At 35.9% G+C, this 13,530-nt stretch overlaps 1 protein-coding gene across 5 annotated transcripts in view; it reads left to right on the plus strand.

Annotated features, from left to right (window-relative positions):
• LOC111420244 (CREB binding protein nejire) overlaps window positions 1-13,530 on the plus strand; it is a 48,207-nt gene that overhangs the window by 1,396 nt on the left and 33,281 nt on the right. For 2 of the 5 annotated variants that reach the window (XM_023053197.2, XM_023053200.2), the window contains exons 2-7: window positions 6,999-7,103; window positions 7,577-8,062; window positions 8,125-8,294; window positions 8,351-8,576; window positions 11,569-11,796; window positions 11,852-13,507. In XM_023053197.2, coding sequence (XP_022908965.1) covers window positions 6,999-7,103; window positions 7,577-8,062; window positions 8,125-8,294; window positions 8,351-8,576; window positions 11,569-11,796; window positions 11,852-13,507 — 2,871 coding nt within the window. The remainder of the gene's footprint in view (window positions 1-6,998; window positions 7,104-7,576; window positions 8,063-8,124; window positions 8,295-8,350; window positions 8,577-11,568; window positions 11,797-11,851; window positions 13,508-13,530) is intronic. The other 3 variants (XM_023053201.2, XM_071200304.1, XM_023053199.2) reach the window with 2 other exon arrangements.

Genomic DNA, 13,530 nt, shown 5'->3' on the forward strand with positions numbered 1-13,530 from the left:
ATAAAGCCTTTTTTTATAAACATTATTATTTAAAAAAAATAAATTAATCTTATTATAATTCGTACCTAACTTCACTTTGTTTATGGTTATTATCATTGTCATTCTGGATAGTTTTACACCCCTTATAGATGTCCAATTTTAACAGTTTAGTCTTCTAAATCATATTAAATTAAGTATCCTACCAATTTTTTGATGTCCGGATTGTGAAACAATTATTACATCTTCTATTATTTAAGTTACCCATGATTGTTGCCATGGTTACAATTATTTTTTAGCTTTCTCAAGAGGTGAACCACAAACTTCCAATATTTACAACTAATTGTTATTTCTTATGAAGATCTTAGCTATTTTAATGTAATTAACCACAAAAATATGAAGAGAATAACTGGAAATGAATGGAATAATAATATCTTCAACAAAGTCCACATTAAAGAGGAATTATTGAATTCAGTAGATGAACTAAACACCAAGAAAAAATGAATGATGTTGGAAACCAAGATGATTATTTATTAAAACTTGCTCAAAATATCATCTTTTGCAAGACAAATTCGTTTAGTGCCTAGGAAGATTACACAAGATAGAATCAATTCTTATCAGAATATTTCTAATTGAAGTAGTACGAAATGCAACAAAAAAATAAGTAATAAAGCATTTTTTACAGCAAAATCTACTTCAAACTAACTTTATTTACATTCCAAATCTGCAAGGATATCTGTGTTTAAAAGCTGTTACTTAGAACTAACTAGAATTTTCTTGGATTTGATGTATGTGATATCACAATTTAGCAGAAACGCAGTTTGAAGGTGCAAATGTTGCAGAAGATAGTGTGTTAAAATATAAAAGGAAAAATGTCTAAAATGTTGTTGGAGAACTGAGATGAATGGCAAATAACTATGGTAGAAATAAGTCGAATTGAATTTATAGTCATAAACATAATTTAGAAATATAGAATTTTTTATTTATCTAGGGTTGAAATTTGGTTAAAATGACTAAAATGATATGTTGCTCATACTTTTGATGGTTCACTTCATTATTCACAAGCTTTCTATAAATTTGTTGCAATTAGCAATAGATTTTGAGTATCAACACTTATTTTGTATCTTATCAAAACTGGTTGTGTTATATGTTGATCTTTTTCCAACTTATTGTTTATTGCTGGAACATTCTATCTGAATACAACACCAAATCGTCCAGTAACTTAACAGATTAGGAATTTCTCTTCATTATCTTTTGATTGGTTTCATCAGTAGAAATTATTTCAATGATTTTGGGCCTTTGAATTTTGTATCAGTTCATCGATATAATATATTTTCTTACAATTTTTTACTTTCCAGGGATCAGAACAATAAATTTTAGATAGGAACATAGTGCAGTACTCTTTAATACAATGATGTCTTTTTCAGATTCACAAGAATTGTTACTATCCCCTACATAATTAGCTAACTTGCTTCTTTATTAAACTCTTCAGAAAAATATATTGTATATGTCAGACCGTCACACTCACAGATCAAAATTTATTATGGACGATTCATACTGATTTAAACTTACTACATATACAATTAGGTAGTATTATTTAGTATTTCCCTCTCTTAATTTCTCTTTCACAGAATTTTTCAAATGACTACTATACTGATCTAGCACAAGAACAGAACTCTTCTTCAATAAAGCAGCTTTACTTCTCTTCCACATTCTATTAATCCATAATTTCATATACCTGGAGGTATTTCAGAAGGTTTTGACATTGTTTTACTCATGATGTTTAGTATTGTCTAGCACAACATGAAAGGACAAACAGTGTAGATCATTTTTTTATGTCCACTTGTTTTTATAGTTACAGTTTTAGCACCTTTCATGGCAACAGTTTTTTTACTCAGCACATCAAATGTCAAAGGAGTTTTGTCCATATTCGCTATTTGGCTTAGTTCCACACTGATTTTCTTTCGATGTTGAATAAAAAGCGATTGAAAGATATATTTCAAAACATATATATTTAGAAATATAAATTTTTTTATTTATCTACGGTTGAAATTTAAATAGATATGGGAAATCTAAATTAAATCTTTCAATTTCTTCCTCCAAATCAGCCTAAAATGATATGTTGCTCATTCTTTTGGTGGTTCACTTTATTATTCACAAGCCTTCTATAAATTTGTCGCAATTAACAATAGATGTTTAATATCAACACTTATTTGGTATCTTATCAAAACTGGTTGTGTTATATGATGATGTAGCAACAATTTTGTGGTTCTCTCTTTCCAACTTGGCGTTTATTGCTGGAACATTCTATCTGAATGCAACACCAAATCATCTAGTGACTTCGACAGAAGTCACCATCAATCAAAGCATAATTAGTATTAGTCGCCATAGAGGCATTAAGCATTTCTCTTCATTAACTTTTGATTGGTTGCATCGGTAGAAATTATTTCAATGATTTTGTTCAATTTTCTAGTTTCCAGGGATCAAAACTATACATTTTCGATAGGAACATAGTGCAGCAGCACTATGTTCCACTCTTTAATGCAATGATGTCTCTCTCAGATTCACAAGAATTGTTACTATTCAGAAAAATATACTGTATACATCAGACCATCTCGCTCAGAGATTAAAACTGATTAAACAGGACAACATAAAAGAACAAACAGTGTAGTGCATTTTTTATGTCCACTTGTTTTTATAGTTAACAGTTTTAGCACCTTTCATGGCAACAGTTTTGTTACTCAGTACATCAAATGTCAAAGGAGTTTTATCCATATTCGCTATTTGGCGTAGTTCCACACTGACTTTCTTTCGATGTTGAATAATAAAGCGATGGAAAGATAATATTTGCTCTTCATACTCTTGTGGTATTTTCCGAGATATTTTGGTTTTGGTTCGCATGCTAACGCCAACCTGTAGCACCAACGAACTTCACCCTTAAAGTCTGTTCCACTGTACACTACTTACTACACATACAATTATGTGATACATAAATTCAAAGACTTTTCAAATTGACGATTTACGTAATTGAATTCAATGGTTTCTGATGAAATTTGCAAGACGCACGGCTTTACCCGTAAGTTTCTAGGTCTAGTGTTAGTTCTAGTGATTGTGCTAGTGTTAGTGCCTTCGTACTTATAAATACAAAAGTGTTAATAAACACAACAATTGAACACCGAACAAATTCAATGATTATTTAACATAGTTCGTTTTTTAAATCAATCGAAGACAAATGTTGGGCCGCTTGTCAAAAAACCTGTGGCTCTTCCACTCTCTCGAATAATAAACAAATGCCTTGATGAAGATTACCGATTTATACCTCAAGAAATAAGTTGAGTGCGAAAGGATTTTTTTGCAAAATTTCTTTAGATAGACTTGTAGCAGCTACACTCTTTATCATTAAGTATTTGGACACATGTAATAGAATATCCCTTTTCTATTCATATTAAGCCTCAACACTCTAAAGCCCGCTTTCCACAATTTTTTGTATGATGGCCACTGGTATTTTCTTACACCTGGCTTGGACAAGACATTTAAGTTCTTTCACTCATTTTGGACTTTTGTTGCACCCCTTAACTCGTCGATCCAATATGTCTCACAGGTTCTCAATAGGGTTGAGGTCTGGGATCTGGGTAGGCCAGTCCATAAGGGTAAACCCATTGCCACAACATCAATAGATGGTGTCCTGAAAGTAATATGGGGTAACTTTTGTACATGCCAACCTCTTTCTTTTTCATTATGAAATGGCCAATAGAAAGCCATAATTCTAAAGCCAATGTGTTTTCTTGTGACATTATCGGACTATTTGACCAGTTATTTTTTTACCACTGCTTTCTGGCAGATGTTATCCAGCTTGATTATTATAGACAGTTACGTACCTAATGAATACGTAAACATGAGAAAGATTTAGTTATCTCAGATTTTCAATTCACATTTATGTCCATTGTTCTGAAAAGTATAACCTAGCTGTCAGAACACTCGAACAAACGCAAGGCCTCGGCAAAATAACGCCACTTGCCACATCTTCTCAGATTTGGAATCCCGAAAATTTAGACAAACTAAACTCTTAAATGCCCCTAAGTAGCAGTAGAGATTTTCTTATCTCTCAATATAGAATTGTTGAATAAAACGTTTTTTGATCAAATTGTTGTTTTTTATTACGTAGTTACAAGTCGTTCTTCTGGTATCACTTGCTGCGTTTTCTTCGTCGAACGATTGTATATTTTGTGGAGTATGTGATCAAATATTAGTATTTTCAATCCTTAAAAAAGTTCTATTCCTGTTTATGGGGTGAACGCCATACTTCCTCTTCGTTTTAAGCAAGGTGCGATTCTATAAATAACTGTTTACACTTAAAGCGAGAAATTTAGCTATTTCATCGGACGATATCATAATAGTAACTATAGAAGATACTACGTTCTGCATCGTGGCGAAGCCCACTATTTCTCCATCGCATCGTATGTAAGGCCTAAAACTTATTGAAGATCAGATCTCAATCAAATCTAGAACAGTCAGCGAAAAACAACCAGGTAGTCTAAACTTAAACAAATTATGTGTCTTGTAAATATGATGACATATTGAATAAAGTATACACTAATACTTGACTTCAGAACGACTAATGTGCATGAATTATCAGCTGCGATGGATAGCAGTATGAGATATTTCAAGAAGAACACCAGAGAGTTCAAGTATATTACAAAGAAAATGTTGACTGCGTATTTTTAAGATTTTGTTGGTTGATTTCGTTATACCATTCAATAGATTTTTGCCAACACAGCTTTCTGCGATTTGGTGCAACCACATGAGACGAAGGTTCAAAACTAATGCTGTTGCAGATTCAAAAGGAAAAGCTGAAACAATAAATAAATTAAAATCCGGGCTTTGAGCAGACCAGTCCTTTTTTATGTCACCAACTTCTCCAAGGTACTGTGTTACGATCCTTGTGTGTGGTCATGCATTATCCTACACCACATACTCTTCTAGGATGTCCACTAAAGTCGTGTTGTTAATGCGTTTCTAGCAATTGGAACGAGATCCCTGAGTATTTCAAGAAAAATTCCTACCCAAAACATTGCTGAGCCACCCACAAAAACAAGTCCATGTAACCGAGTACAAGCAGCATAATTTATTTCAACCATTTAATAATATATACCAATATCTATTGCAGGGCTTCTGCGCCAAGCTTTATACAGAGCGTAGGTTATTACCTGCTTAAGCCGAGGTCGTTTGTGGCCGACGTACTACATCTGATGCAATATCAACCAATATCCATTGTAAAGCTTTTACTCCAAGCTTTGCACAGAAAACTTAGGTTGTTATTTGTTTAAGCCGAGATCGCTTGCGGCCGAGGCTCAACGATCGTTGTAATATCCATAATATTGCTGCAAGAGACCTCGGCTTCAGCAGGCAATATCCTCCGTGCAAAGCTTAGTGTCAAAATGCTGTAATATATGTGGTACAATATTGCATTAAAGTGATATCTTTGTCTTCAGTCAACCTGTAGAAGAAAACATTATGTAGTGCCTCGCCTGCAAGCGACCTTGGCTTAGGGAGGTAGTAATCTACACTCTTCATGAAAAGATGGATGCAGAAATGCTGCAATAGATCTTGGTTTAGCTGAACACGGAGGAAGTATGAGTTTGCTTAATGAAGACTAGGTTGCTTGTGGCGGAAACGCTGCAATATATATTTTCCAATATCGCATCAACATGGTATCCAATGTCAACTGTAATGCCTCGCCCGCAAGCTGCTTCGGTTTAAGTAGGCAACAACCTACTTAGTACCTACTAGGATATTGGTAGATATTGCATCAAATGTAGTGAATCGGGCTCAAGTGTTAATCAAGCAAACTCATACTTTCTTTGTCTTCACTAAAGTTATAAAAGCGATCTTCTCTGCCTGTTGTAATCGTAAAGAATCAGTCAATATTGGACAAATCTAAAAATTAAATAAACTGTAAAATTATTCCCATAATGGTCTCGCTATGTAATGGAATGTTAATTTTGTATTTATAAAAATAAACCAAATCAGAGAAATTATTTAAAAGAACGAATAAAATCAATTATGTTATTCTCGAAATTCATTAAAAAAAAATAAGAAAATGTTGTGACTCATGTTTTTACCAAAAAACTTGTATTTTAAGCGAACTCAACCCAACCCATCATTAGCAGAACATTATTTTAACCAAACACGAACATAAAACAGCTGTTTTAGTGGAATGCATTACTCCAATACAACTTTTAAGTTGATTTCTTCAAATTAAGAAAGCACGAAACGCACCACTATGTAAATATAAACTTTAAATTGAAATCTTTTTATAAAATAAAACTGAATCCCATGCGTTGTAGTAAAAGAACTTATTCAACTTTATTATTTTTGGTTACAATTTCTTATTGGCATGATGTTTTATTTTGGTTGTGGTTACGCTTGTATTTGCATGCGTTAATCGTGTCTACCCCCTTTTTGATTGTCTTTTTCATATTATCCGTTTCTATTGTTTTATTTTTCTTGTTTTAAAATAAATAAATAATCCAACAATTATTCTTAATAAACATGATCTTAAAGTTGCCTTTACAGGCTGATGATTTTGATTAATAATTGGATAAGAGGAATGATTTTTTTTTGTGGAATCTTGCAAACACTTTTTGTTCTCATTGTCTGTCTTTGTAAGCTTTCTGGATAGGAGGCTCAGGTTTAGCTTTGTTGCGGAGAGCACTCTTTCAATCTGAAAACGCATCATAACCAAATTTATAGTTGACCAGAATGACAAAAATATTTGTTTTTGAGTTGCATGATTTTCCACAAATCTTCTTTTTCAATTAATAATTCGCCCTGTAGATAATTAGTCAATAATCAAAATGCACAATCAATTAATTTAAAGATAAACGTCAAAAAATGCCAAAATAAAACTTGTTCTATTACCGCCAAATACGAATATAATTATAGTATTAAAGCGTTGAGACCATCCCCAGAAATGTATGATAAAACCACTTTAGTAATGTTGGATATTAACCGATATATAGTGACTATGCAACATTTCGCCTACGGCTTGGGGCCTGGACAGGGACAAATACTTGGTGACGGTTCGTCGATCCCGCTCCAACAATGGACTTTACGCCAGCAGCAAAGTAAATACGACTTAATAACTAAAATATAATAGTTTCCGTTTATTTTTTACGTTGAACGTTTGTTTCTTAAGGGGGTGAAAAGGAGATCATCCGAATCTCTTTTAACGGTTTTATATTAAAAGAGTTAAACATTTATAAATCTTGATGACTTCGTTTTATCTTTACAAAAACGAACATTCAGCGTAATCACTATTATAATATAAACTAAACACTAACAATTTTGCAATATAATTAAATGAAAACCGCTAAAAATTCAACCAACTCAAATGTAACAATAAACAAATTCTTTTAGTTTTTTTTGCACGTAGAGAGAGAGCTTTACGATTCCGTAGATTTGCATGGAAACGTTTTTTTCTCCCCCTCAAAAGAAAAACCTCAAAAGAACTTTTTTTTTTCATTTACTAACATATCGTAGACTTAGAAAAATATTTTCGATGTATTACACTGTATGAATTACGTTTTTGTTCCTTTAGATGTTTTGGCAAATGTTGACATGCTCGATTTGGAAAAGAGCCTTCCCGATGAATTAATCGGCGACCATGGATGGGGCCTCCCGGACCATTTAACAGCAAAGACACCGCAAGGACCCGGGCCGGGGGTGCTCCAAAACGGAATCGATACGTCCGACGGTCAGAGTGCAGCCTTAAGACACCAAATTCACCACATAATACAACAGCAGCAGCAACAACAACAGCAGCAGCAACAGCAGGGCAATAAAAATTTGGTCAACAATGCACTTTCGATGGCCGCCGGAAATCAGTTGGGGAGCAAGAGTCCCAATCTTCAATCACCTCCTAATGTTTCCATTGCGAAAGGCAATGGGGGTGTAGTCGATTCACTTTCTATGGGGGGCAGTTTGCCTTCTAGTATACAAAATAATGTAGGATTACAGACTATTGCGAATAATGGGAGTTCGCCACAAGTGATGAGCTCCATACAAGGTAGAAAATGTCGAAATAGTAAATTTTTATTTAAATGTTTTGTATGTTTATTTGGTAACATATTTTTATCTTGATTTAAGGTATGAATAATACTGTAGGAAACATGGTAATGACCAATAGCAACATGAGCAATATTAGTATGGCTGGAGGTGGCCTTGTCGTCAGTAGCACTGTAAATAATAAGACATTAAATGCGACGGGAATGATGTCAGGCCAGCCTCACCACGCGCAAAATCATGCGGTGGCACAGGTAAAAATTATTTTAGAGATAAATTAAATAGAGGTAATTGATTTATTTCGTTTTAGGGTATCCAAAACGGTCCAATGCTATCCCAACGATCGGTAAATATGTCTCATATGACCCCTCGGCCGCAAGGGCCACATGCGGTGCCTCACGGGGCGATAGGCGCGCGCATGCAACCCCCTGGCATGCAAATGCCTTTAAATTCTATTAATCAGAATATGCCTGGAAATACTCCTTACAATACTTATCAAAATCCGGCTGGTGGACCTCCACAAAACGTGCAAGTTGGTAAGTAAAAAAATTTACCTTAAAAAAAAACCCAAAAAACTTTTTTGAAACTGAAAGGCGATCTTTATTGTTTTTTTTGGATGCTGAATCCGGGAAAAATAATGAGAAATTTCCACCACTCTTAGTTTTTTTGCAAATTTAATCTTTTTTTGGATCTTTCACTATTTGAATTACGTCTGCATTACGCGTTTTCCTATTTCATTTGTCATTAAAAAACACCAGAGAATCATTATAGACTTTGTTATGAAAGTGTACTACTTTTATGTCAGTGTGAGACTTGGGGGCCCAATCATGGGCACCTCACATAGTGTGTTCTATTTGTGTAGAAGATGTCAGGAAGTGGTCATCAGGTAAAAAAAATCATTCAAATTTGGTATTCCGATGGTGTATGATTTTAATAGCTATAACTCTAAGAGTGAAAGAGATGTAGTGTACCACAACTTTCCATTTGTAATGCGACCTGTAGCTCATGGACCAGATGTGCTTGTATCTCAGCCTCCAGCAACGCTAGGTGAGATGAGCTCTAGTGAATCTGATGTGAATGAAGATGACTGATTTCCAAGATCCTTCAAATAATGCCATAAATAAAATTAAATATACAGATCATGACTGGATAGTTTGTGGCGATCTGAAAGTTTTGGGCATGATGCTTGGTCTGCAGGGAGGAAGCACTAAGTACCCATGTTTCATTTGTGAATGGGATAGCAGAGCAAGGAATGAACACTGGACTAAAAAAGTATGGCCAACCTAACAAACATTGGGGCCAGATAAAAAGAACGTTTTCCACAAAGCTTTAATCGATCCTAGAAAAATTTGTCTTCCCCCTTTTCACATCAAGTTGAACGTCAGTATGATGGGTGACTACTGCTGGTAACAGTCGTATTACTAACGCTAACTACCTACACTGCTATAATTCAGCTTTTCCTGAAAGCATAACAAAAGAGGCAAAAATGAATTGTGAAAATGGGAAACAGAAACATAAAAAAAAAATGAGAAACCAGTCCACCAGACTAAACGATACATATAATAATTTGTAAAAAAGTATAGAGTAGAAATAGATGTGGCAAAGAAAGAAGTAAATGGTAGATTTATTCAAAGTTCTGAAAATAAGGTCGCAGCCGCTTGGAAGCTTGTAAAGAAAGAATGCGGAAAAGGTGAAAATGAATCGCAAAAGCCCTCTAACTTAGACATAAACGTTTTGAATGATTCATTCGTAAACTGCAGGCAATTAGACTCTAGCAACAATTCGAATAATACAAATTCATTTCTACTATCGAAACAGAAACAAACAAATACATCTCTTAATCAAATTACGGACTTAGAGGAAGAGGAACTGCTACAAATAGTAAAAGACCTGAAAAAAACGAGTATTTTTCCAGAAGAACTAAAATACGGGAAAATTATGCCGAATATAGAAACAAAAAATTATACAGAAACTTGTAATTATTCAGATCCCAATGACTTGAATAATTATCGTCCAATCTCTGAGCTACCTACAATGTCTAAAATTTTCGAAATTGTCATAAAGAATACCTTACTTAATTATCTGACTTTTGATAATTTATTAACGACTTACCAACACGGTTATCAACCAGGTAAATCCACAAACACGACACTGCTTAATGTGTTACAAGTGACCATAAGAGGTTTTGATAAACAAAAATATACCCAAATCGCCTTCTGTGACCTTAGCAAGGCTTTTGATCTTGTAAATTATGACATTCTTACTAAGAAATTGAATAAATACGGAATAAGAGATAAGGCCCTTCACCTGCTAGTTTCATATCTGGATCAGCAACAACAACAAACTCACTGGAAAGGTGAAATATCGAAGTGGAACAGAGTCGAGGAGTTCCGCAAGGTTCGGTTCTTGGACCGATTCCTTTTTTGATCTACATAAATGATCTGCCGGATTTTATAGCATCGGATTCACTTTGTCTTTATGCGGACGATACTTCCTTCATAAACGTGGAAAAGGATATTGAAAAACTTCAGAAAAAAACTAGTACAACAACGGTTGAGGCAGATAAGTGGTTCAAATTACAATTAAATAAACCAAAACCAAATTACTCACGTTTTATACGAAAACCAATGATCACGTTACAAATCAAAAGACCAAATTCCTTGGCGTAGTGTTTACGGAAACCTTGAGTTGGTCAGAGCACATATCTCAGCTTAGAAAGAAACTAGCAACTTTAATATATTGTTTGAAAGTAATGGTAAAAAACTTACCATTGGCTGAATCACGTAATGTGTATTTCGCATACTTCCACAGCATGGCGGTGTATGGCATAGCAATATGAAGTGCTTCCAGTGACCTAAAAGAAGTTTTCAAACTACAAAAGTAAGCGATAAAAACGCAAGTAGGTCTAAAACAAAATCAGAGTTGTAGAGGTTATTTTAAAACTCTAAAAATACCGACATTACCAACCTCATATATACTTACGTGACTAGACTATATACACAAAAACAAGAATTCACTAACCACAATTACAGAGTCTCACCCCTACTGCACCAGACAAGGAGATGATATCAAACTTCCATATCGCAGAACAACAAAATTTCAACATATATCTATAAAGTTATACAATGAATTATCACCCCATTTCAAAACATTGAATATGAAGAGTTTTAAGAGACAGGTAAGAATATGCTCTTAGAAGAGGAATAGACGAATACTTTGCATCAATGAAGATAAACTAATGAATACCTGTTTTCTTTATTATCATTATTGTTACGACTTTTATTTGACGAGAATATTGTACATTTTGATGCATATTCAATAAACTTATTATTATTATTCATACCAGTTAGTTTCAGATTATTGTGTTGAGATGCGGAAAAACGATGGGTGATGGGAAAAAACTGTTGTCATTTTCTGATTCAGCACCTTTCAAAACTGTTAGATCATCCTAAATAATCTAAAAAGTTTTTATGAAATTAATTTTTGCACGCCTGTGTTATTTCATACTAAACATTTTTGTATGTGTAGGGGTGATAGCACCTCAGCAAAGGCCGGGCGGCATGAATATTCCCCCAAGGTTTGTTTCTCCTCCCGGTCAAGTTGGTCCAACGGCGGGTGGTGAAGGTGGAATCGCCCAAACGCAACCACCGGCACCATCGCCCGCCCAACCTCAATCAGGGGCACCCAGTAGTTCCCAGCCGGTCCCTCAAGCTGCCGCTCAAAGTCAAGCGGGTGGTCAGGCAGCACCATCTACAGGTAACAATTTAAAATTTTTAACAAATATTTGTAATTAGAGTATTAACATGTTTAGATCCAGAAAAGCGGAAATTGATTCAACAACAATTGGTGTTATTGTTGCATGCTCATAAATGCCAAAGGCGAGAATCTCAAGCGAACGGCGAAGTGTGGCAGTGCACGCTGCCCCATTGTAAGACAATGAAAGCTGTATTAAATCACATGACGTCATGTCAATTGGGGAAAAATTGTACAATGCCACATTGCAGCTCGTCAAGGCAAATAATAAGTCATTGGAAACATTGTGCAAGAAGTGACTGTCCGGTATGTTTGCCATTAAAACAAGCAGATAAGAACCGCAATAATCCAAACGCCGCAACAACAACGCCGCAAACAACCCAATCACCAAATAACACAACTACTCAGGATATAAAAAAGAGGTGCGACGTGCTAGGATTAAGGCCGGAAACGGCGCCTTTAGGAGGATTACTTCAAACGCCGAATTTACCCCCTAGAATACGATTACCTGGTCCGAATATGCCCATGACTAATGTGACGGTTTTACCGTCTCAGCAAACGCCTACAAATGTTAGCTTACCCATGGGAAGTGGGGACTCTTCCGTGCCTGCGCCGGCAACGCAAATCGCGCCCACCTCGATACAACAACAACAACAAAATATGACCAATAATACATTGTTTGGCGTGGGTGGTACGGACGGTCCAAATATTGGTGATGGTCGAATAGGAGGTTTACAGCCGGGTCAGGTGACTGCGACGCCGGTACAAGATACAAAGGAATGGCATCAATCTGTGACTCCCGATCTACGAAATCATTTAGTACATAAGTTGGTCCAAGCGATATTTCCAACGCCTGATCCACAAGCGATGCTCGACAAGAGAATGCACAATCTTGTCGCGTATGCGCGAAAAGTAGAAGGCGATATGTACGAAATGGCCAATTCTAGATCGGAGTATTATCATCTACTCGCAGAGAAAATTTATAAAATCCAAAAGGAACTGGAAGAAAAACGACAGAAAAGGAAAGAACAACAGCTACAGCAGGTGCAACATCCGGGAAGCATTCCACGGCAACCACTTCCAGGTCAATTAACCGGAATCGGGCCGGCAGGTCCTAGAGCACCTCAACCCCACCAAGTCTTAGGAAGCCTCTCGCCTCAGTTACAAAATATCAACATCACTAATCAACCGGGAGGACCGCGCGTCATCTTTCCAGGACCCCAACAACCTACCCAACAACAAATATCCCAACAACAGCAACAACCAAACCAACCGCAAAACGTAGGACTTCCAGGACCGTCTCCCACCACAGTTAATAACCCTAGTTTATCGCCGTTTGGTCAATCCTTATCTCAACAAACCTCCACAACACCAACCCATACACCTCAATTCACCACTACGAGTAACGGGCCGAACTTACCATCAACTTCACCTGCCGGTAGTCAACAATTTAACGATGTGCTACAAAATAGATTAGCGCAGTCCCCGTCGTACACTCTCCCGAGTAGTTTAACGACGTCAATGAACAACCAAGTGAACAACACTACCACCAGGTTACCAGCTTCCACTCCAACCGATGCAACGAATATGGCGCAATCAATCGCGACAGGAGTTCCAGGAGCCAGACCAAAGTCTGTTAGCTCATCGCGGGGGCCTTCACCTGCACCCGCTACCCCTGTAGTCAATTCACCCCAATCAACAGCCGCTAGTTTAGGTAAATAAATTATCTTAATAAAC

Source organism: Onthophagus taurus, chromosome 11, assembly GCF_036711975.1.
Source record: "Onthophagus taurus isolate NC chromosome 11, IU_Otau_3.0, whole genome shotgun sequence".
NCBI lineage: Eukaryota > Metazoa > Arthropoda > Insecta > Coleoptera > Scarabaeidae > Onthophagus > Onthophagus taurus.